Source organism: Colossoma macropomum, unplaced genomic scaffold, assembly GCF_904425465.1.
Source record: "Colossoma macropomum unplaced genomic scaffold, Colossoma_macropomum, whole genome shotgun sequence".
NCBI classification, from domain to species: domain Eukaryota; kingdom Metazoa; phylum Chordata; class Actinopteri; order Characiformes; family Serrasalmidae; genus Colossoma; species Colossoma macropomum.
Window position 1 is genome coordinate 37,687,937 of NW_023494799.1, and position 26,195 is coordinate 37,714,131.

At 46.4% G+C, this 26,195-nt stretch overlaps 1 protein-coding gene across 1 annotated transcript in view; it reads right to left on the reverse strand.

Moving 5' to 3' along the window:
- Nucleotides 1–26,195, reverse strand: part of zfhx3 (zinc finger homeobox 3) — a 177,903-nt gene that overhangs the window by 99,504 nt on the left and 52,204 nt on the right. The window contains 3 exon segments of the mRNA XM_036586788.1: nt 4,794–5,287; nt 8,334–10,614; nt 10,616–11,437. Of these exon segments, the coding sequence (XP_036442681.1) occupies nt 4,794–5,287; nt 8,334–10,614; nt 10,616–11,401 (3,561 nt within the window). The 5' untranslated portion in view covers nt 11,402–11,437.

Here is a 26,195-nt window from a genome sequence, read left to right on the forward strand (position 1 = left end):
CTTTGTACTTGATGAGTATTTTTAAATAGCACCACTTCTACTTGAGTATGATGAAGCAGTCAGTAGTTTAGTCTACTTTTCCTCCAAGCATTTATACTTAATACACTAATAAACCGATATATTTCATTGCACATCAACAGTGAAGATTGGGAAACTGATACTAGTCAACTTTGTGCCATCCCTGCAGTAGGCCAAGAGAAAAAGCCTCTTGCCGGAAGACAATTTTACTATATGTTTTTCATCAGAAATTCGCTGAAAACGCTCAGTCAGTCATGAATCAATTAACCAAGAACTGTAGGTTTCATCATGTGTAGGGATGAACTGCAGTGGATGTCAAAGCAAAGCAAAACATGGTATACTCATGTTCTGTTGTTACTGGACAGATGTACATGTGATTTAGAGATCGCTGATATTCATGAGCTTCCATTTGCTAAGATCTCAAATTATGTTTAACATAGTTTGGGCTGTCTAAGTCATATAGCAGCATTAGCTATCTTAAACAAAACATTATTTACAAAAAGTCTGGGAATCTAGAGACACAAGAAGAGCAAACATAACTTTGGTTATCATAATTCTAAAGATAAAAAAGAAGGCAGGCTATCCTTTCCACTTTTTTCAATCTATAAAGCTCAGCTGGGCTCTGGAAAGGGTAAAAATTACAGCAAAAAAAAGTAAAGACTAAACTTTAGGATGACCTGTATGTAGTTGCGTGGCCCATCTGCAAGTGCTTAGGGGTGACCATCATGACATCATCCTTGCCACTACAAAGCAGCTGACAAGTGGGAACTTGCAGGGAGCAAGAAAAGGTGAAAGTTCATCCGTGAGGAGAGAGGCTGACTTCAGAGGTGTATCTGAAACTCAAGCGACTTGATCTCATCCCTGGACCAGGCTCTGCGGTGGTCCTTGTGGTTAGGACAACTCGCCGGAGCTTTCCATGGGCTTTCGGAACATTCCAATATGCAGAGTGGTGGGGGGAGGCGTATTTTTAGAAAGTCCTAATATGGGCCGCATACCACAGACTCTCAAATTATCCCATCCAGCTTAGCCCTCAGTTTAAACCTTCCTTTTTAATTCCAGTAATTACAGGCTCCAATTTATACGGAGCCGTGCACACAAAGGGCCTGTTTAATGCAAACCAGTTTGATTTGGGCGAAGTGTCCCAAGGATCTCCCACATCTTACGGCCCTGTTTATGCTGACTTGATGATTTATTTTCTCCCCAAAGCGAGGTCCAAAAATGTTGCATTTTTTGCATCAGATTTCGCTTCGTGAGGCATAAAGACTTTCTCTTTCCTTCTCGCAGGCTGAGCTGAGCCCAGCTGGCAGGCCACCGTCAGGCCTGGCCTGTCAGCCCCTCGACCAGAGCCATAAATCCAAAGCGACATCATGCCTGTGACACTACTGAGAGAGAAGCCATCGCTACTGTGCGGCCTCAGCACCACCATGTACTTATCATCTACTAATCACATTTGTAGGTCATGAAACGTGGTAATGACTCTTGTCAAGTTGTGAACGTCGTCGTTTGCTGGTGGGCTGGAGGAGCTGATGGAAGCCAGCCATTCACAGGGTTTGCCGTGCTAAGGTCAGCCATGGCCGTCTTCTTCGCTCTTCAGATTCGTGGGGCTTTGAGGCCTGAGGAACCATTTTAAGCAGCTTAGAGCTTAAATACGAGCATGCTCCAATGTGTCGAACATCTCTAAGCCTCCACAGAACGTCAGGCATTTAAAGTGAGACAGGCTCATCTCGGTTGCTTCCGCACTACTCACAGGGAGATGAATGGAGAGAGGGGGGGAGAGAGACAGAGAGGGAGAGAATGCGGCCATGCCTCGAAAATAATCTGGAAATATAGCGGCAGGACCCCTTGAGCGTCTTTTAAAGATTAAATACCAATTCCGAACATACCAACTGAATCGGAATGGTAATTTACATGGCCAGGTGCTGAAGGTAAGCTTAACCTGGTTCTCGAGGTCTTAAATCCTGCCTGGAGCTAGATGAAGCCCTGTCTCTCTTCCCCCACAGGCCAGTCATGTGGCTTGTGCTACATATTTGAGTTGTTGTGGTATTTGTAAATATCCTGACTGCATGTCCAGGCTTGAACGGGGGGGGGAGACAGTTAGGGAGCTTCACCTGCAGGCCCTGAGGAGGCTGCGAATAGGCCCTGCCCTTGACCGGCAATGCGTCCACTTTCACGGCACTGCCGCTGACCATTACCTCCCCCCCGGGCCAGGATTACGGTCGACATGGGAGCCCCATCTCACACCTTCCCCTTTAATGGAGTGTTGAGAAACGATTTCTCTCCGTTAGCACACTGAACACTCCTGGGGTGTAAAGAGCTCGTAGACAGGAAGCTTGCAATAAAGCCATCAGCGGACTGGAAGGAACCCATTCATAAAAACGCAGAGGCCCACAGTTCTTTGACGAAGCGCTGGATGTTATTCTAAATTGTTCTGTTTTACCGCAGCTTTCTAATGTGATTAAAGCGCACCGTAAAAGACTGCCCGTTTTTCAGCCCATCCTTTACGAAGCCCTTTGCCAAAAGTAGTTCTGGCGCAGGGACGAGAAGGAACAAGAGCTATGCTCTTGTAAACGTTCCTTGAATAAAACCCAATAATATATATTGTTTGTTTTCATCCATTAACTTTCCAAGAGCATAACACTTGAAAATGGAGTGGAGTCTTTGTGTAAATAAAGGCAGAGTAAGCAGGGAGAGGGGGCAGAGTGCACAGTGCTCTGTTCGGGGGAGGGATTGTCTGAGAATGCGTGTGTGTAAATATATGAGTCTGTACGTGAATGTGTGCGAAGTACGGGAGCCAGTAAGAGTGTGTTTATGTGTGGGAGAAAGAGTAGAGGAAGAGCGAGAGGAAGAGATGGTGGGAGATATTTAGAGAGAAAGAGAGAGAGAATGAAGGAGAGGAGTCCCCGTGTGCTGCCATGCCAGTTTGGGTTAACCATGGCGTGAGCCTGGGCTGTAGACACACAGGATAGGTGCCTAAGTGGATTCAGGCCTGTTAGATTTATAGCCATTTGTTCAGAGAGTGTTCATCCATTGGCTATTATGGAATGATTAGAGGAGAAGGTGAAGCTCCAAGTCCGGCGAAAATCAATACGGCTGTCGAGAACGATTCTGCCTTTACCGCTCTAAGGAGTATTAGGACCAAACCTCTCTCTCTCTCTCTCCTCTCTCTCACTTCACACTTCTTCATCCTCTCTTCCAGCAATTTCACCCTCCACCCTCCTTCCCACCTTGCTGACCTGCCATGTCCCGCTTGCTTCTAACTGCTCCTGCCTCTTCTTTCGCCACTGTCTCAACATTAGGCTTCCTAACACAGCCCAGGCTCATCACTCATAGCCCGGGAGTTCAGCTAGGAGTAGATCCACTAGGACTGAATATTGCCAAGTAGCACATGATACGACACAATCTGCACATCATGATATATTTTATATTGTTGCTGTTGTATTAAAACCTTGTATCTCCAACATTGTTTCTTAACGTCAATGTATTTTGATGTAATGATAATATCTTCTAAGTTATGTTAGACCATTTTTTGGTCCATTTGTCATGTAATTTCAAACATATAAGGGTTTTCCCTGCCAAAAAAGGAGTTATACATTACAGTTTTTTTGCATAAGCAACAATAAATTATGAATAATCACAAAGGTAAATGCTCCTATCTCTGCTAGTTGTATCTTTGAAATCACAAATGTGTAGCAAACGGCAAGCTGGATTTAGAAGTTATAGAAGAGGGCGCACAAGATTTACTGGGCTTTTCATAGTTACTGCCATATATCGGCATTGGTTTATTGATTTAACTATTAAAATGGGTAGGAATATGCAGATAAATAAATAAATATCAACACATGGGGAATATAAAATGGAAACAAAAATGATAAAACACAAGTATCATAAAAACGTTATTTGTTGTCAGGAGATTAAAAGTTTGACAACAGACGATGTCACAGCCATCTGCTGGCTCGGAGATAAAGGCCTTATCCACACATGTCCGGATAATTATAAAAACATATTTCTTCTCTCCATTTTCGACAAAATCTTCAATCTTCAACACAAAACTGACTCAAAACACTTGCAAGAGTATGCCAGCCCAATAGGGGAGATAATACCTCCTTCAACATGACATCATGCACACTGTGCAAAATACAGAGTTTGCGCTGCAAAGGTTCAGCAGAGATTTTTTAACAACTTGATGGTGTTACAAATACAATACACTTTGACTTGTAAGCCATCAGACCTCTGCAATTCAATATTTCCCACAGATTAAACATCCGATTTTTGCTTGAAATGAAAAGCTTTAAAAGCAAAAACATACCGCTTGCAATGGGCTTATGGTGTGATGGCTGTGCCACTTTGCACACAGTTTTGATCAGGCAGTGTAGCTGTGTTTTTCTAGTTTTTCACCCAATTTGAATTATGGTGGTGGGATTTTTTTCAGATTTGACCTTCTGATGCCTCATTTGAATTATAATGCATAAACTGCTTAGCACACATAAACAACCTAGTCGTCATATTTCAGACAGAGTTCTGCACGATCAATAAATGCACAGTTAGCAGTGTAATGTACAAGGAGAAAAAAATGTTTAAAGAAAATTTGTATACGTGTGAACAGGGCCTAATAGTTCCTAAGTGATGGGGTAGACCTAACTAGTGGGTGGGTATTAGTACAGCTCTAAGGTCCACGGTTGAGTGGAGGATGGAGCAACTCTGCTAAAGACAATGGAGGGTGGCATAATGTAGTTATATCCTACATTGACTGCATTCGTCCCAGGATGATCGCTCACCTTGTAAAGTTTGAGGCTGGCCTCGTGACGCGAGTTGACGGTGTGCATGCGCAGCTTCTCCAGGCTATTGGTGTAGTAGTCACAGGCATTGCACTTGAGGTGCACCGGGTTGCCGATGGCCACGCACTTGAGGCGCCACTCGTTGCCCTTCCCACCCTCCTTGATGTGGGCCACCAGCTGGTACTTCTGCACATGCTTATCGGTCTTGCAGTGCAGCTGGAAGTTGGCCTTCAGCTGTGTGGTGTAGCAGCACAGCTTGCACTGATGTGAGTCGCCCACAACTGCCTTCCACTCGTCCTCAGGCAGTGAGCGCTCGGCCCCCATGTGCAGGCCCAGCACATCCAAGTTGTCAGTGGTGAAGCGGTTGCACACAGCACACTGGAAGAGCTTGAGTGAAGGGTCACTGGTCTGCGACAGGCTCTCACCTAGGGTCATCAGCTCCTCGGACACCAGCTGCCCTCCACCCAGACGCACATCCATTGGGATGTCCCCACCTACTGAAGGGCAGAGGACACACATAGCGCATTTGTTTTTTTTTCACACAAGACATAAGATCATATACATCATCTTCACTTTCAACACAGACTTTTGTGACACATGCAAACAACGTCAAAAACGGGCTTGGTTCAAATTCGGAGCTTCCTTGTTTGCAATACTATGCCTGGAAGGAATAAGGAATGTCCTGGGAAAAGGAAAAAGGTGCACGGTTCAGCTGTTCAACTGAGTCATGTTTGTCTACATCATCAAAATGGATTTGCTTGGCAGCTCCTTGGAGGATAATGTGGATGTGTATATTTACATACCTAATTTTATTAAACCTAGATCATGCTTTCCTTGTCTGAGAGAAGGCGACAGAAATAAAGTGAGAGAGAGACTGGCAACTCTGACAGGGAGTTATGGATTTACAAGTAGCCCTGTTTGGACTTCAACACTTCCACAGCTCGTCTCTAAATCAACTTCACAGGCCGTGAACTCCACAGCAAAAAGAAAGTTATTCTATAATTACAAGAGAACTAAAGGGATCCCAGGCCCATGATACCGTAAATCAACTCTAGCCTCCTTATTCATAGAACCATGATATAAAACATTCCCGTTCCCCCTTCTTTTCCTGCTCTTTTACCCTGGCATGCCAGTCAAATCAATAAGGACATCTGTTGGATGAGCCCGACTAGATGTGCAGAACAAGAGAAACTGACTAGAGATGTGGAGAAATATTCAACAACAGGGCAACAAACATGACAAAGCATCCAAAAGCGGTAAGGGAGGAAAAAAGAAAAAGGAGGAGGCAGGAGCAGGAGTTTTTGCCTTTGCTCACTGATCTTTAATCTATCACTGCCTAGACTGAGCGCACTGGCTGACCCCGTCTGGCTTTACACTAAATTAATTCCAGCAGCCTCTTTTTTATTTATTGCTGTAGAATGCAGCCTTTCTCAGACTTTTCTCCATTACCTGCGCTATTATAGCAGGGAGAGGGAGACCTCTGTGAAGCCCCCTGAAATCATTCACAGATTCACTGCTCAGAGTAAAGAACTCTCTCTTATTCGCCTCTGTTTTATCGATACCTCTCTTACCTTTCCTGGTCTTCTCCCACTCTCTAGGTAACCTGCTTCATCCACGCCAACTTATAACCCCACTACATCTCTGCATTCGTGTTCACAAACGCAGGCACTTCCTCTCTAAACATCTAATTTATACACCCTTTGGGCAATAAATCCCACATGCAATTCATATAGGAAGTTATATGGCTATAAATCTGTACAATATTTTGACTGCAGTCGTGTCAGACCGTATCAGCTCGTTGGGCCAAAGCGAGTGAGAGAGCTCTGGAAAGAGTTTCATTTTCCAATAACACGACTTTGAGCTAAACAGATCTACGAGAGCTTTTGGAAAACTGGTTTATGCAACAAAAGCTTCCAAGATCGTAATTTCATTAGATGTTTTTTCATGGGCTGGCAGAACAGTGTTCTGATAAGGAGTCTGTTGGAAAAGCTAAACAAATTCGTATGTAAGGCGTCGACTAAAGGCACCGACTCTCTCTTAGCTTAGGTTTAGAGGATAAAGGCTACAAAAAGAGAAGGGGTGCGGCTAAGTGAGACAGTAGGATCATGTCATGATTTGGCATCTCTCTTTGACCAATACAAAAAAGAGAAGAGACAGAATACAAAAGATTGAAAACTAGTTTTCGGCTCCAGTAGAAAACAGCCTATCAGGAAGCGCCTGTTTAAAAAGTTTGTCTTTTTGTCTGGGTGATAAAGTTCTACTTATGTGAATGTAAATAATACAAGTTGTTTTCAGATACAGGTTAACGCCTGTTAACGAAAATCTGCCAGATGGCAGGAAGAAACAGACGGGGGAAAAGAAAAAATTAGCCGCAGTCATCAATTGTTGTTCATATCTTTGAACTGGTGACAGTCACAGACAAGCCTGTGCAAACAGTGGGGTTATAGCTGGCATGCTAAAGCCTATGTTCTGCTTCTGCATTGCCCTCCCTGGGTCCTTTTTTTTTCCTCTTTTTGACCAAGATAAAATGTACAGCAGCAAGTTGAGGAAAAAATGAGGTGACTTGGGTTGGCGAGGGCTGTGCTAGCTGGGGAATAAAGACACAAAAAGCTGATGGACAGAGGAAGTTGGAAGACAAAAGCTGCATGAAGCACTCTGGTTCACACACATTTTTTAGCGTGCATGTATGACGGGGGTGACAAGTGGGGAATTTTCCAGACAAAATGACCCAAATAGACTGAGACATAGTGGATGCTGAAAGAAAGCAGAGGCTCATATGTTAGGAAGATGGGTCTTTTTTCCTTTTTTACTCATTTTGTGCACGTCTTTGTGTGGGATCTTAGGGCTCACAGAGAAACAGTACGCACTCCCAACACACTCCAACCCAGAACAAACACTTTTTTAGTCAATCTGGTGTATATCCCACCTTTTAACTGTTTATTCAGCCTCCACACAAACCTACACCACAGCTTCTCAAGCTCTGCAAGTTACAGGCTATCCTCGACCACTGAGTTATGGGGACATCCTGTTCTATCAGGAAAGAAACCTAGTGAAGGGTTTCCTTCTTCGCTTGCATCATATACTGCATCAATTCAGTCACATGTCATCTACACAGTGTAAAAATAGCCTTTTAAAGCAATGCACAGCAAGTCTCTCATTTTCAAGGTAGCAGGCTTTCAGAGACAAGAAGTATGCCAACTGCATAAAATAGCATAGAATTTATTTTATTTTAGGTTGAGTGGTCCTTATCATACTGTGTACCATCATGTACCACCATTCAAGTATCTTTCAGTCAAGCCTCTTTTTTCACTCTTATGCTTTTCTCTCACACAACTTCTATAGCTACTTACAGAGGAAAACATGGACACATAAAAGGCTAGTGTACTCTGTGGTAAAATCCTATTGTAAAAGTAAATTTACAGAAAGTCTTTCAACTGAACTATTTTTCCATTAAAGTACTCATTAAAGATTCTGTGAATAAATGGAGGAGAGCTGAGTTTCTCTACGAAGGTAGCCCGCAAACTGTCTCCGTCAACTCACCTAGTGCTGGAGCTAGGGCAGCTATATTTGGGTCCAGATGGAATCCTCCAAGCAGAAACTGGGCATCGGTTCCAGAAGGATCCAACTTTAGGCCTGGGGGGAGGCTCATGTTCTGGGTCAAGTAGTACTGGTAAAGCTCTGCTTCTGAGGGCGAGGGCATAGCCCCCAGACCCAGGCGGCCGTGTTGCATCTGGGTCACATTCTGCTGGAGCAGCATCATGTTGTGCATGTGTTTCTCGCTGGTCATGTGGATGCGCAGGTTGCGAGCCACATTCGTTTCATAGTCACACACCTCGCAGCGCCAAGTGGGCTTGCTCTTGGGCTTGGTGGGCGAGGGGGCACCACAGGGCCCTGCCATGTGGGTGGAGGACTGGGCCGGGTGATGGTGGTGGCTGGTGTGGTGACTGCTGGCCTGAGTGGCTGAGGGTACGGCCACCACACCACCAGGCGCGTGACCAAAAACTTGCTCGCTGGCCGTGGGGATGGAGCCTCCGTTCTGCAGCGTCTGCATGTTGTTGAGGTGCTTGTCTGACTGCATGTGAATGCTCAGGTTGCCCTTGGTAGTAGTGGAGTAGTTGCAGACCTCACAGCGGAAGGGCTTGTAGCCACAGGTGTAGCTCTCGCCACGCGCCAGGCGCGGGTGGCTCTGCCCGCTGCTGCAGTACACACAGGAGCTCCCAGAGTCTGGATGCTTCTCCTTCATGTGTGCCTCCAGGGTCTGCTGGTACTTGTAGTGCCAGTTGCACTTGGGACACTTGAGCGTCTTGCATGAGTTGCGCGAGTGCATCATGGTCATGTGGCCCCCCAGGGAACGTGACGAGCCCAAGACCGTGTCACACTTGGGGCACTCGACCCCGCTGCCTCCACTGGCCCCTACACCGTGGTTCTGGGTGCACTCGCCCACCCCAGTCATGTCGCAGGACCCTGTGTGATGGGAGTGGGAGTGAGGCGAGGGGTGTGGATGGTGGTGATGATGGTGGAGGTGGTGGTGGTGGTGCAGGAGGGTACCGTTGTCCTCGTCTCCCTCTGCCGGGCATTCATTTGGTTCAGGAGCTGTGGCACTATCACGATTGGCACTTTCGTCAGCGGCGGCATTGGAGGCGAGAGGGGAGGAGGTCCCCGCCCCGTCATCCTCGCCCCCTCTGCTGGCAGCTGCCGCCATCGCCATGGGGACAGTGGGCCCCTGGCAGTTAAAGCTCAGAGGGAGCTCCGAAGTCCTCCCTCCACCATCTGCAGCCATCCCCTCTTCTGATCCCCTGATGGAGGAAGAGGACATGGAAGCTGGGGCTTTGCTGTTCAGCGTGGGGCTGGCTGCAGAGGGACAGGCAGAAGGCTGGAGAGCGCTACTAGGCATTAATAAAGGAGATTTGGAAATGCTTTGGTTTGAGACAGCCGGTTCCCCTACTTGTCCGCCGCTGCTGCTACTACTGCCACCACAGGCCACCGTAGTGCCTTCATCCTCCACCTCGTCCTCCTCTTCTTCTAAGAGAAGGTCCTCCTCTTCCTCTGAGGCCAACTCCTCGCCGTGAAGGAGAGCCTTGCTTTCACGGGCCTCCACATCCCCATCCTCCCCTCTATGAGTCCCTTCTTTCCCCACAGGCCCCTCTGTTCTCCCTCCCTGCGCCTTGGGCAGGGTGCTGGAGTCTTTGGCAGGGCCTGGGGTTGAGGTAAGAGAGGGCGGCTTGGGACTACCAAGGCCTCCCAGGGCGAGGAGGGCTTGCTGCTGGAGACCCGAATCAGAGTCTTTGTTGAGGAGGCCCTCACCTCCTCCACTACTGCTCCCCCCCTCTAAATGAACCCCACTGAATGTGCCATAGAAGCTCTGGCCTGAGTTCATGGGCACTAGTGTGGGTGGTGGGGGAGAGCTTTTGTTTTTTGGTTCCAGGAAGCTAATGAGGGGCTCTTTGTCCTTGCCGATGCCCTGGATGATGGCCGACGCGTGCTTGTGGCCCAACAGCCGGCGCTCATCCTCACACAGGGTCATGCGATGGTCATGGACGGCGTGAGTGGCAAAGGAACGAGCATAACCAAAGGATAGCTTGCAGAGAAAACACATGAGGATGGGCTTGCCTTTACCATAAAGGGCCAGTCCATCAAATTTGGAGAAATCCACATTGTTGGGAACATCTTTGGATACACAAGACTTCTTGGCAGACCCGTCGCTGTTTAGGTAATCCTTGTTGCTTTTGTGCCGCACATCGAATACGCGGAAACTGTGCAGGACAGGACTGAGGCCTGCCGGGGATGAGGTATTGGGGAAACCTTGGTCTGAGGGGCCGAAACCACTTCCCAAAAGACGAGGCTATGTGGAACGTGTTGATGATCTGAGGGTACACTGACGAGGAGGTCCCGGAAGGTTCCCCAGGCTTAACCCCACTGGGGAGAGAATTTGAGGGGAGCAAACCAGGTGCCATGCCCCCATCACTTTGGATCAGCTGGCTGAGGCTTTCCACAATGTAGGCCGAGCCATCAGGTTGGTAAACTATCTCCCCAGCTAGGTTCTCCACGTCGCTGCTCTCTTCTTCCTCCTCCTCCTCTCCTTCTTCACTCCCACTCTCTGTAGCATCCCTCCGCCGTGTAGGCTGCTGGCGCATGAGAGTGGGCATGCCCCCTCCTACTTGAGCCATGGGCATGCCTGGGAAGGGCTGCAGACTCGGAAAACAGCTGTCAATCTCCATCTCGTCCAAGTCCTCCAAATCCTCGTCCTCCTCTCCACAGCTCAATGCCTCCTGCTCCTCTTCCTCCAAGCCCTCTCTTCTGGGGTGCCGCTGGCCGCTGGCAGAGCTGTTGTTGGGAGCCTGGGGTGGGGTCCGTGTTTGCTGCTGCTGTTTCTGCTGCTGCTGCTGCTCTCTCACGGCCTCACGAGGCGTGCTGGGATTCTGGAGCTGGGCTGGGTAGGGTACAGAGAGAGACAAGGGCTCCAGGGAAGTGGGTTGGTTGCTGGGAGTGACCTGTGCACTAGGGTGATCGTTCCAGGGCTGAGGAGGGTGCTGCTGCTGCTGGGAGGTGGTGGAGGAGCTGAGCCCATCGTCTGTCCCAGAAACCACGGGAGACTCACAGCTTTCCATGCTGATGCCTACATGAGGCGTTCATCGCATCCAGGCCTGAGGGATACCAAAAGAAAAAAAGAGAAATGGATAAGGTCAGAGAATTGCTGATAGCTAGCAAAATTTCAGCAGCATTAGAGGGACAGCACAAAAGACAAGGTTCTTTTCATGCTTTCGTTACATTGTTCCTATTCATGCTAAATCCCAGGCCTCTAATGCTAAACATTCAGTGAGAGGCACAAAGAGTCTTGATAAACTGAAAAAGCATGTATGGATAGAGAGCTGTGAGCAGGCCTGATGTATAGTACATTAGAAGAGAGACAAAAGTGCAAGATCTAATGGTAGAAAATGACAGAGTACTCATTAGGTTAGATTAGGTACTTAAACACAATACCTCAGACATGCATTAATAAGCCAGCTCAGATTGCTCTTCCTGTCATATCAGTGAGTTACCATCTTTTATCTTCACCTTCCAAACAACACTCAGAGCCTACCATGTTCCGAATTCCCGCATACATCCGTTTTTAATTAACGCGCAGTCTGAGAAACAGTAACAGAATAACTTAATGGATAAAGAAGCTCCATTGTGCCGCTAATTAGACACAGTGAAACCAGCCATCAGCACATGATCCATCTCCCACACCCAGAGAGAGCGAGCTGAAGGTTGCTGAATATATCAGCCAGACTGTTTTAGGACCTCCACATCAGAGAAAGTATTCATGCAAAAACACACAGCAAGAAAGAACGACCTTGTCAGATCCTCTCGCATGGACGGTATATGCGTGTTTCCGGTAATTATTTGTATGCCAGTCTGTATACACAACATACAGAAAGATGAAAAAAATGAAAGGTGGGTAGCGGTGGTGGTGGCAATAAATCTGAAAGTTAAAATACACCAGCTGGGCTGAAACTCCAAATGCAGCTGTGTTTAGATCTGGCATGCAATAAGCTCCACGCTCGGTCTGGTTTCAAACACTCCAGCAATCCACCACCTCTCCCATAACAAATAGGAGCGGCACTTTCAGGGGGCTAGTGCTGCCCGGAGCGCCGGAGAACCCTAGTACAGGCCACAGTTTCGAGCAGGCTGAAGAGATAAAATGATAGCGAGAGATACTGCTGAGCTAATAATTTTATTAAAGGGATGCAGGCAGCATTGATTAAAGGGGCGACCAGGCTGAAACCAATAACTCTGGCCTGCCCTTTCACCCTCCCATGCTGAATATTACATGAGCAAACTTTCCCGGCAGCGCGCTAACCGCCATGTCCTGCCTGATTAGCACATTCGCTGCCTGCACTTGATTTATTTACTTATTTACTTAGGGATGCAAATTTCAGCACTGATCAGACACTGTGTCTGCAGCCCCCCAACCCCCAAACATATTAACAGGAGAGGGTTTGGCTGGGGAGATTGATAATGTCTGACTCCCTCTTCATGAATGTCTGATGAAAATATACTCCAACCCCCACAGCCCCCCTCTTTCATCCACCACTGCCCTTCAACCCCCACTGCAAAAGTCATATACACAGGCCTTATATACTGAGTGTGATTTTTAACAAATGCAGTCTTTGTTTTTACCCCAGTAAAAGTTGCTTAGAATATTTTTATTCAGGCAATTTTACATGCATTTCCATATATTTAATTTTGCAATTAAATAAATTATGCACATTTTTTCTAATTGAATGAATACAGTGAAAATGTGATTGCTGTGGCTGCAGTAAATAACATCTGTGGCACAAAGTAAATAGCAAATAAAACTGTTTTGAATATGTCCAGGGACAAGCATTTCAGTTATCTTACAGAATAGCCTTTTTACAAAGCAACCTTTAAATATTTTAAATTTAGAAATTACGACCAGTGACAGTGGCCCTGAAAAATAGCCAAAGCACCTTTTCCAGTGGTCTTTCCTTAACATGCCTGCTGCATTCCTCTTTATCTGTTGTGCATTTTCTTCTGCACAGAGTCCAGACCATTCTAACGAGCAAAGCAGCCTAAATCTAAACACCTCCACACAGACCAGCTCCTCATCTAACATGGTCCAACCTGAAGATCTGCCACGATGTGCATTTCATTAAAAGCGCCAAGCATTTTAGATGACTTCCGGTGCAGAGCCGGACACTGATCCAAAGGGCCCAGGTCGTCTGGCTACTTGCACCGCTTACAGAAAACAGGATTGGGCTTTAAAATGGAGAAGGTCTAATTCAATAACCTGGGGTGGTTACTGATGTGCAATAGGATTGTCTGGAGTCTGCCAGTCGCAGATGGGCGGGCAGATATAATGCTGTTTGTCCGCTGGAGGTCTGCTTCCTCAGCGACACCTGTTTAAAGCAGGGGAAGCTTTAATCTCTGCCCAGCACTAACGAGGGCCCAGACAGACATGCAGACACTCTTAAGCAGGGGAAGTGCACGCATATTAGTCTCTCTGCTCGCACTGTACAGTAGCAATCGACCGAGAATCATAAACCATGAATTACAGTAATGCCTGAGCGTGCACGTTGCCATGCCTTTGCACTATGATTAGTCACTCTGTGGATGGTACAATGCCCGAAAAAAAAGCCTGTCTTCCAGAACTGAAGAAGACAGCTTTTTTTTTCCTTCCAAGAGTAATGATAGGACAAATGCTTCAGACTGTGAAAAGATAGGTCAATGTAAAAGGCAGCCAAAACAAGTTTGAACTCATATTAAGTGATATATTAAGTGATAATCAAGCAGAAGAAAAGAACCAAATTCCTGAGCTCTGTTAGTGGGTAGGGTGATATGTTCAGGGAGGCTTCCTCTCTGATAAGAAGGAGCATAGCAACCTTGCTCTCAGGGGATCAAAACAGGCTATGTTTCAGACAATATACTGGGCCAGGAACACTTTTAGTCAAATTCAGTTAAAACCTGAAGCTGCAGACTGGTGTCTGTGGTGTCTGCGAGCTCATTCCAGTTATCAGTTTCAGTGTCTGGGCACTAAAAGTCTCTCAAGTCTCATCTTCTCAGCAGGAGCCATAAGAGACTGAAGTCCTCTGATGTAAGGTGCATGCCTCGTTTCTCTACTTGCATTAGCAGAGAAGCATTTCCTCCTCCTCTTTCTAGCCTAACAAAGCAGATAAGGCTTTCGCTTTCAAAAAAAAAAAAAAAAATTGCCCAGTATCTAATGAACGCTGTCAGAGAGTGGGGTCTGGTTGTCATTTGGGGAGGATGGAAAATGAGATAAAGTTTTTATTTATGGGATCTTTCATTAGGTGGGATTTACCGGCTGAGCAAAATGGGAATTAATGGCTGAGAAGCCATCTGATTAGAAGCATGCACATTCACCTGCCTGGGGGCCAAGCCTCCAGAGGCCCGGCACCCTCCACACTCTCATGGGGAATTAACTCGCGCTCAGCCCCAGCTGGGAACGCCCAGAGGGTAACAGCCCTGATCCCACACCCAACCCTCAGGACCTTTTTTTCTGTTCTGACGGCATGCTCCACCATCTTTTGTCCCAGCACCGCCCCCCCCAAAGCAAAAAAGGCCCCAGCACTACCTTCCAGCAATCTCTGGCAGGGCCTCCTCTCCCCGCGCCTGCCAGATCTAGCCATCACAGAGCCTGGCCACCGCAGGGTTAGGGCGCTTATTGAAAAATCAATGGCGTAAATGCTAAGCAAGTTACCGGAAGATGTGGGAAGGAAGGGCTCCTATTGATAAAGCAGGCAGGGCCTTTGATGCTGCACTGGGGACGTGTTCATTGATAGAGCGAGCATTGTACTCCTCGGGCTGCAGCACGGAGGGCTTCGACGGCTAAGCTCGGTCCAATTAATCACACATATATGTAGAGAGACGGCTTCCCCTCCTTAACCTTAAGTCCGTTCTAATACTCGACAAGGCCTCTCGCCTGCCCTAATCCTTGCTTCTTACCCGGATGCTGACGCGTCATGTTCAGGGCCTTTGCACTGAGGGTGGTGTAATGAGCATGGCTCATCCAGCTTCATACGTAAGACCTTACTATGTTCCTCAAGGGGGGGACCATCCTGGCTGTCGGCGCAGCCCTGGACCACACACTTCCGTCTGAAGCCATACTTCTCCCTGTATACCCTTAATGACCATGTCTCTTGTGTAATCTTAAATCTACTCATTTTTTTAGGAATGAGCTCAAAATAGCTTAATTGCCAAATGATTAATAATTGCTTCAGTGGCTACAAGAGAACATGGCAACACTTCTATAATTCAGCTGCGCTGTGGCAATCTAGCATTTTTACGCAGTAAAATCCATTCAATATCGAGTTCATTAATATGAGAGGTAAACAGAGTAGACTGAACTTTTCCTCCTCCTCCTCCTGAGTGTTTAATGTAGACACAGGGACGCTTCAGTGCTGCCGCCGCTTCAGGAGGAAAAAAAGTCACCTCAGGTCGATGGCACTCAGGCTGTAAACACGGCTTCCCGTAAAATCAATGATCTTCAGTTCTAGCTATCAGTCTGAGCTACAGAAATAGCAGCGGCTGTGACGAGGCCGGGGCCGGGGCAGGAGAGAGAGTGAGGGAGAAAGGGGGGGGGTCAGTGTATTGTGCCTTGGAGTACATAAGAGGAGAGATAGCACAGCTATCTGTAGCGTCCTGCTGCTACCACTGCCGTCACGTCACTAACCTTGCACTCAGCATTTTATTACTGTAAAGCTGTGCTGGACTACATTTCCCATGGTGCACCTGTCTCGGCCTCGGTTTCTTAGAGCCAGCATCACCAGATTGTCATGGTGTAAACACAGCAGGCCGCGTCTACTTTGGGACTGTTTTATAGATTTTGTTTGTTGTGGAAATGAGTTAATCCTCTGCAACTTTTCTACAACCGTAAACATCTGCAAGCTCATCTGTTACTAATTGCTTTCAGGCCAGAAAACAGACGAATTGATTCACTGGTATCAATAGCTTTGTTTCTCTTCTAGGACATGAAACAGAATCATGGCGATTTTTGCGGTGATATTATAAGACCTGTAAATGCAATCAATGTAGCAAAACAAAGGACGTGGTGGGAGCAGGGGGGGCACATTAAAATGCTTCCACAGCAGTGTAGATCACTGATGCTGCATTAGCTCCTTGCTAACAGGAGATGGAGCTTATCCAGGCAGCGAAAGTGAGCGGGAGTAGGTTCAAAGGTAGCCAAGGGGGAATTCGCACGTGGAGGCAGAGTGTCTCCTCACTTTTGGAGAGTGCGATAGAAACAGCCTCCTCAGTGTAATTAGAAGTAGTTAATTAGCTGTGGGTTAATTACTCGGTTCTGGAGAGGGAGAGCTGGCGAAGAGAGAGAGAAACAGAGAGTGAGAGAGAGAGAGAGAGAGCGAGAGAGAGAGAGCACAGGGTGGTAAGGCGCAGGAAAAGTGGCGAACGCACAGCAGGAAGCTCCCGGTCTCCTGCCAATTAGCAAGCAGCATGGGGGGCCAGCGGAGGAGCAAGGTTGGGAGTACAAATGAGGCGCGGGGCCTTGTATCAGCTCAGCTCACAGCCCGCAGAACTAATACCACACTCAACGCAGCCGCATCCGCCCATTAAAAATGCATTCTATTAGAGATTCACAGCTCACTGTTGTTTTTGCTAAGCGGTTCCATTTGCCCAAAAGCCACTCTTTTTTTTCCATGATAAAATTTTATGCACAGAAAAGAACATTTCTAAGAGGGCTCTCAGTTTTTTGTGTGTTTTTTTTTTTTTCCATTGTGCGCGTGCAACAACCCAGAGTGACCTTGGTCATGCGAATGGAGAGGAAAACAAACGTTTCTGCAAAAATTGTCAGATTAAATACGAAAAAGGAGAAGGTACAGTTTCTAGAAGCGCAAAAATAACTTCTTGTTACGCCAGCTAACACTTCCCCCTCCCCAACACACGTACTCTTAACAAACTACTGGAAAGAGGAATGCGTTATTTCCCTGCGCTGCCCCTGTTGGTTTGGCTAGACAAAGCGTTGCATTTTGTAAATGCATAAATCGGGATAGGGATAAAGGTATGGATGTATAATCAGAGATGGGTGATCATGCTCACATTGCTAAAACCCCTCCATTCGCCCCCAGGCTAACAGGCTTGTAGAGTGCACACGGCATGCGCCAGAACACAGCGGGGAGAGTGCTGGAGACTGTGTGTAATGTGTGTGCATTTGAGAAAGGGAGAGGACTTTGCATGTCTAACAGTGTCTGGATTGAGCTTCCTTATGCTTTACTGTCTTATTGTATAGCACGTATAGGTAAACACATACGTCCAACGGTATCCGAAAAGGTGAGCACTCAGAGCCGTTTGCTGGCTTTGTAAACTTGGCTGGCTGAAGTGCGGATCTGAAACAGGTGCATCTTAAACACGCAGCCTAGTAGCCTAGTGGACACCTTTACTGGAAGGTTAAGGGGAGGTGTGTGTGCGTGTGTCTGTGTGTATGTGTGCTACGCCAGTCAGGCCCAAAGGCTTTCATTTTCATTAATTATCAAATCTCCTCTATAAATAGCTCAAGGAAGCAGCCCTCTCCACTCTCCAGAGAGAGCGAGTGAGAAAGTGGGGGCGAGAGAGATAGAAGTAAAATATGCAGACTACAGGGTTTTTTTGCCAGCTGTGTGTTCATTTTTCCCTTTCTGTGTGCAATGCAAAAACAGCCAAGGTAGAACAGGTCAGAGTGGGCAAAATGGCCTCCGTTGACTTGTAAACAACAAGAAACAATGGACAATTAATGAAAGACAGAAGCACTGTTCTGTTCTGCATATCTTCATATGATCTTCCTGCCTAATGACAACAAAAATGACAAAATATCACGGTTCATCTGCAGTAAAAGTTTAGTCCTTTTAATGCAGTCCCTCCTCAACTCAATCACTTCTTACACCCCCACCAACCTCACCTCACTCACTCCTCTGACTCTCTTCCTCTCTCTCTCTCTCTCTCTCTCTCTCACTAGCCTGCAGTTAAGGCAAGTCGACCACAAACACGGTTGTTAAGATGATCAATACCATTGAAATATTAAACCTTAAGAAGCCGCATTATTGATTGCCAAGCCGATGATAAAACTGTTTATTATCATAATCGCTAGGGCTTTGTGTGGAGAGAGACTTCAGCCTCATGCATGGGGTACTAGCCTCTTTTAGCAAGTAGGGCGCTCACACTAGGAAATACAGATTGTTAGTACTAGTGATGCTTCGATACCACCTTTTTCAGACCGAGTACAAGTACATATTTTTAGTACTCGCTGATACCGAGTCAGATGCCATGAAACCTATGCTGAATTAAGTAGTTGTTAGCGTACATAAGTAAAATGTACCTCAACATTTAATTCGACAGTTCGTTAAAGTCTAGCTGATTTTAAAAGAAGTGCATTAACTAGCTATGCTATATTATTTAACGCTACCTTTGAGCGAGTAGCGCTGCAGTGGAGAGGAGTGAGTTTAGTTCCGCGTCAGAAAAGCCCTTCTGTACAGCTGTAGTTTTGCTCCTCAACTGTGTCTTTCAACAACAGTCTCTGAAGCTGAGTGACAGCAGGAATCACATCAGAGCCCGAAGCATCCGAGGAGTGGATGCTTGTGTGGAGTTTTACGTCTTGTTGGAGTCTTTTGTTTGGCTGGTTGAATCCAGACTTACACTGTGATTTTAGAAACCTTGTTCTTTGATGACTCACACTGTATGTTTGAACAGACCATCTTGTACGGACAAAGCCTACGATTTATATATTCACACTGTACAGGAACGCTCCATCCGTGCAACGTGAAACGCAGCTCTGTCTACGGACAATTTCAAATGAAGCTGTTTCATTCAAAACAACACGCTGCACGCCGAGTACTGAGAAAGAGAAACTGCTAACACTGTGCACTGAAGCTAAAAGCAGGCAGTGCTGTACAGAGTAGGACAGTACGGTCTCTCTACAGCATATTTTACAAGAAAAGCACCACATCAAGGTTTATACTTCATAATTCTGTACAGTCAGACAGAGTAAAGTCGACATAAAGGAGTTTGGTAGGAAATGTCAACCTTTTTCTATCTCCGTTTCACTGGCCTATTCCTGTATAGGGGAAGTGGTTGTCATTGTGTGTTTAAAATGGGCTAAAATCACTAAGTGTACATCTATAAGGAATATACCAAGGCGGAATGTTTAAAGTGATCGATGGCTTTGTGTAAGAATATCATTGAGTCAGTAACACTTTTCTGTGTGAGCAGCACCTCCTTCTCTGCTAGCTTGAGTAGTTTGTTCATTAGTGCTGCAGTGTACACTCGGCTTACATCACACTGTATTACCTGGTCATTGGTATCAGTGGATTTTTATGAGTACGAGCATAAGTAAATGAGCATGGTATTGGTCCAATAACCAAAACCAGTATCGGTATCGATGCATCCCTAGTTAATACCCACATTACAATGTAATAATAGAATAACTGTGGCACATGGCATAGTCCTGCTTTCTTCTCCCCTTTTACACAATATTTAGAGCGTTCAAAATATCATTTCTATTTCTGAACCTGGTGCAATGGTGGTGCAGGGTCAGGCAGGCTAAACAGGGCCTGGGATAACCTGTCTTTAATCCACAGCCTTTTTAACTGATCTGGAAAACAAATACCTCAGTTATGACCCAGGACGGCACCTGGTAAAACAGAGCCGAGAGAAAGAGAGAGCACCTGGAATTAGCTGAATTACTCGGGAAGCATGCTCTTAAAGGGACCCGTACCTCGTTTTTTTATTGTCCCCTTAGGCAAACATAACACATTGTGAGAATGTAGGTGTGGGCAAGTCATAACACAAGAAAGGACAAGTTTAACAGTGAAGTTAAGAGGGTACGTCAAAGAGTACAGAATGCACAGCCATCCCAATTAACCCTGTGGTGACAGATCTGTGGGAAAAGCCAAGACTAGGACTGTAGAGCCCAGTTCATTAACACAGTGGTTATAAACTGTGTTCTAGGGGCACCACTGTCCTGCACCTTTCACTCAGTTCAACTCAGGAAAGACTTGTTAGTTAGCTAATTAGTTGGATCAGAGCAGGGAAGACACCAAAATATGCAAGGCAAGGGTGCTCCTACCCTCAAATTCTAGACAATATAATGTCTCCAGGATTCTTAGAGTCACTTCTGTGCACTCAGCCCTTCATTCAGAGGGATGTTTTTTTTCTAGCAAATCACATCCACAAAGGGCATGTTCATAAACGAGGGGGGAATTCAAATGAGATTCATCCCGTTTGCTAAATGGCTTGAATAAATACATGAATGAATGAAGTACAACTTCGAATTCATTCTCAGTAACACAAGGCCACTTGGGCTGGAAGGGTGACTGAGGTGGCAAAGAGGCAGCGAGAGGTCTCGGGCTTGCCAGGCAGAGAAGAAAGGGCAAAGTCTGGTGTTTTGTTGAGCGTTTAAACCTGAGGAGGGAGATAAGATCCCTCTGGATGGCAGGAAATGTGAGCATGGCTAGTGACAGCTGTTTCAGCTTCAGGACTCAGCGCCAAAGAGCTGTGTGATGTAACGGATGGAGAATGAACTGGGCAGGAAAAGACCTCCTGCAAGCTCAACACACACTCCTGTAAGAGTAAACAAGGCCTACCGGTAAACGCACACACAATCATTCTTACTCCCTTACACACAAGGGATTAGAGGGTGTCCCAGTGAAACCATTCTGTGGAAATTATTTCTTTGCAACAGGAGGAAAAAAAAAAAGGAGCGAGACAGAAGCATGAAAGCCAACGGTGACCCAGCCTCTAATTCTAGAGCAGGGGATATCCTGGATAAATAATTAGTGGGTTCCTTTGAAGACCTGGTGCTGCCTCGCCATTCACTCTCCGCTACACTTTTGCTAAAGTCATTAATGACAAAGATTTGGAAAGAAAAAGCGAAAATCTTTCTGGTACACAAATACTTCTTTTATGAGCCCTGGCCTGAATTCCTCTCTGCTTAGTTGAAGCCCTTATCCTGGGAAAGAGCTGTGCAGCGCTTTAAACAATAAACCTCAAGGGAGGACTGATTTCTGCGCCCCCCGCTTCCCACCCCGACCACCTCTTTTAAAGAATTATGGAGCGTTAATAAAGTAAAGGGAATAATGTGCCCCATGTATAAAAAGAGGGAAGCAAACGTGAAGTGGTGTTGTTGTGAATGTTCAGGCATTTACAGAAAACAAAGAGCAAGGGGGGGCGGTGGAATGGGGTTCGGATAAGGCCTAAACCAAGCCCTTTTTGTGGCCCGCTTCTTTTTAAAGAATAACCCAGAAGTGGGAGTTAGCGGCACTGCCAGGGAGAATTAAAGGGATTCCTGCTGATGGCACTAACTCTTAATGCCTGGCTATTCTTGTACAACAGTGGAGTACATCTCCAATTAGGTACCCGTGCTCACACTTACTGACAGGCTATTTCTGCAGCCACGTATGCCAGCCTAACCAGGCTCCTTCTCTATGGGAACATAAACAAAAGAGGAGCCGACAGCTGTAATGACACTGGTCATATCCGCCCTTCTCCCATTTTCAGCAGCAAATTATAGAACTCCATCTAGTGTTTTCATTTCCTATTTTAACATTGTGTATTATCAAACTGGACAGGCCTGAGAAAGAAGCAGATTTTATTTATTTATTTATTTATTAAGGCAACTTTTCTGCTAAGGACGGCAGATGACATCACCGCTTTGAATTCTAGAAAAGGTTTATGTAGACAGCCCAGATGAATATCTGTAGGCAGTTTGTGGTTTGTCCCTGCAGTTGTTGTGGGGACTCAAGCCAAGGCAAAGCTGGTGAGGTGACATGCATTCCTTTGGAGCAGCTCTGCAACCAGAAACTGTCAACAGCGGAAGAGAGGAAGAAAAACACAAAGAGAAAACAAGTTGTTAAAGAGTGTAACAAGGTGGCCCAGAGGGCGATGCTGAAAGATGCCCAGGCGCTGGGCGTAAGCAACATCAAACGCCCTTTTCCGACCGCGAGCATGTCGAGGCATACATAAGGAAAACCTCACTCAGCTGAGAAGGGGAAGAAAAAAATTACTCAAATATGCTAGCGTAGCCAAGCTTACAACCTGAACAACTAATCTGATTACAGCATGGGGGTAGCACTGTCCTACCTGTACCTGTTTGGAAAACAGAAGTCCTGTAAGCTCCTGAAGGGCCCAGACTTACAGAGATGAGGATGCTTCTGAAGGATATCTGTCCACCCTCATCAAATAACCAGGATTAAAGCACAAATTAAGTCCAATAAAACCTGGGCTTAAATGTAGAATACTATTCATAAAGAGAGCAAGAAGAGGCAGACATGAGAGAAAGAGAGAGAGCAGCAGGCAAAAAAGATCGCCATCACGTCACTAGCATAAGCCCATCAAAGTTGCAGGCACGTCAACGATCAGAGACAGTCCTTGCATTGTGGTATGTGCCAGGGATTAGTTCAGAGGAGACTATGGCTGGAAATGTGCTCAGAGACTTCAGTCCTCGAGAGCAGAGAAGGAAAGCACAGGGGCCAACAGAGCCGGAAAAACAGTCTGATATGCTAAAAACCATAGCGACTGTTTGTGAGCTTATTTTCGGGCTGGAGGTCCAGGCCATTTTATGCTCCTTAAGAAAATGGACCTTACATATACCCTTCGATATGTTTAAATACTCAGCTAAAAGTATCATTTTTGGCCTTTTTCAGCCTAAAATGTTCAGTTATTGAAATTTCAGCGCATCCTTAACACACACCAAACCCCTTGTTCCTTGTGGGTTCCCCTGCTTTAATGAAAGGGCCACATACAGTCGGCGGTCCCTCTGCCCGGGCCCTGCGCTGTGCAGCAGCACCTGTTAGATATAAATCAGGCTCACGGAGCCGTGTTTGGGAAGTGAGGCATTAAGCATGACACGGCCTGTCAAAGTTCAGATCGCACCGACCGCAACATCTCGCTGAACCGCCGCAGAGTGCACCCGGAGCCGCAAGCCCCAGCTCTTATCTACAGCCTCCTCGCACCGCTTTGCATCGCATGCGTCTCACATCTGGAGCCCAGCTGTGGAGCCAGCTAATGGAGGACAGAGAGACGGGAAGAGGAGAGAAAAGGAGACAGACAAACAATGCAATCTTTGGACTGTCCTCAGTCTCTGTCTGGTTAGGTCATTTGGCTACGAGTGGGTCCAGGAGCTGAGCCCACTGGTGACAGTATATATGTGTGTGTGTGTGTGTGTGTGTGTGCAATTTCAGGACGAAAAACGAAAAACCAGAGAAAACCTGAAAATCAGAGAAAAACAGGCCTAGCCTACAGTGTTGGAGCCAATGGTTATGATGACGTGAAATGTTTTTAACAAAAGTTATTAAATTTAATTTTTTTAAACTGAAAGGGCAAAACCTGAGGTTTAGTTCTTAAGTTTAAGGTTAGGTTTAAGTTTAGAGTTAGGCTTAGGGAATTATTTGTCATAGTTACTCCTGTATACTACATAGGGGACTGTAGATAGAGAGACACGAGCAGAGACATAACCAGAGAGAGAGAGAGGGAAAGAAATAGAGAGAGACAGACAAGCAGGCACAGAAACAGAGGGAGAGGGAACAAAGCAGAAAGAGAGAGAATAAGAGAGAGAGAAATAGAATGAGAGACAGGGAAACAGAGAGATACGCAGAGAGACTGAAATAGAGGGAGAGGGAAAGAGAGAGAAAGAGAGAAACAGAGACAGAGTGAAAAGGAGAGGGAGAGAGAGTCAGAAAGAGAGAGTGAGTGAGGTCACTGCATCTCTCCACCACTCTGAGGAATCTCCATCACGTGTCAGAGAGAGGTCAAGGGGTCAGAGCTTGGATGAGAACCCGCACATTCTTCAGAGGACAGAAACATGGATTCTGTGTGTGTGTGTGTGTGTGTGTGTATACATATGTATGTGAGTATGTGTGCCTATTAGTTTCAGCTGCCCAGTGCTTCTCTCCGCTCCACCCCTTTACCCCAGGACCTGGCAGTTAAATATTAACCAGAGATGTTTTCCCTCTGAACTTCACATGCTGTGTAGCAGGGGGCGAGAAAGAGAAAGAGAGCAAGAGCGAGAGAGAGAGAGAGAGAGAGAGAGAGAGAGCAGAAGAAAGGATCATCTGCTAAGGATTTATCCAGGGGCGACCACAGATAGGGGCTCATGCTAAGATGTGGTGTGTTGTGTTTAGCTGTGAACTGCAGGCTTGGATTGGTGGGGTTGTAAAGGGGAGGGCCAGTAGGAGCCGTGGCCCAGCACTGCCTCGCTGTAATTTACATTGCTGTGTAATTATCTGCAGGATCAGGGGCTCCGAACCAATGAAAGAAGCCTCTTTCTGGAAGCATGGGGCAGAGGATAGAGCTGCGGGGATTACACAGACACACACACCTAACTTCTAAAACAAGCCCAGGGTCTCCCATGGCCTTGCCCAGGGGCCAGGGAATGTACTGTGTGTAAGGCAGACCTATGGGACATGCCAACAGCTACAAGGGTCGAGTACAGACAAATCAAGATCACACCCGCTAAGTTATCTTTGGCAGTATGGAGTAACACACACAAGCCTTTCAGAGCAGATGCCTCGCGTTGTAAAGACTAGGCCCATTCAGCATGCAGCGAGCGAGGGATAAACTCCTGTCCATCATCTCTCTCACAGCTTGGAAGCCAGGTGGATTAAGGAGGAAGGAAAAAAAGAAACAAGATTACTGGCGGCAGATTTGACACTTGTGAGTTTCCCAACTTCGTGTCATGCAAAATGAACCTAACCAGTTAGCCGAGAGTTTGCTACACTCAAACAGTGTTACAAAACACTTTGTAGTGTATGTGTGTGTGTTGCATTGTTCAAGGCACAGTGAGCAAACTGGGAGGCGGGGGCTCTCCTGTTTGCCTATCTGCAGTGCACACATACAGCCGCTCTTGCGACACTTGTGGACGAGGCAGGAGCCAGGGCGGGCTGATAACAGCCAAACAGGGGCTTGCATGCGGCCCAATAGCAAAAATAGGAACAGCAGCGTTCACATCAGCCAATGTCTAGACTGTGTTCACTTACGCTAGAGATTAGAGATGCACCAATCCAATTTTTTCTCTCTCGATGCCTATTCCAGTATCTTAACTGAAACATACTGCTTCTTAATATCATACTATTTCTCTGTTAAATGGTAAAGCACATAAATATACAGCACAGGCTAATGTACCACCGTCCAGACACTGTACACCAGTATTTCTATAACATTATATTTTCTAAAACAGTGGTAAAAAATAAATATCCTCTTATTAAGGTTAGTACACTGATCAAGAACATCAAATTGGTCCATCACTACCAGAGACCCCTCTACATTTTTAAACAGCGTGAAAATCTTCTCTCAGAACGTAGTAGGAGGATGCAGTCTGCCAAGAAGCGCTGGAATCAGCACAGGCTGACGGAGCTGGGACTCCTGCATTAAATGGGAGCTTAATTAATGATGTCATTGTTTTGACATTGAGAGAGCATGCCAGCGAACAAGATAAACAAGCCGGGGCCCAGGACTGGAGAGGCGTAAGCGCTGTAAGGAAACGGCAGGCCCGCGAGATCACAAGCAAAGCACTTTCAATCTTAACCCCAGGCCTTTACAACGCTCCACTCGATCCCCTCATACCATGAGAGAGTGTGGTACATGCCAGCTGTCTATGTGTGTATGTTTGCATATATTTAAGGGTGTAAGCTGGGTGAGTGAAGCCAGATTTAGTGCTATACTGTGAATGAAACTGCTGATTTTCTATCTCCGGTGCGGGTGTCAGTACACTGGGCATGAGGGTGGAGTAGTAGGGCTTGATATATGCCAAGACAACATGGTTAAACAAGCCACATGGCTTAGTGTGTAAACACACGTACATGCACACACAGCATTGCAGAACCACACACAACTTCCCTCTCATACCCAAGTCAGCATTTTTCTGAAGTCAGCTTGACAGTTTCCACCACTGCAAACTGA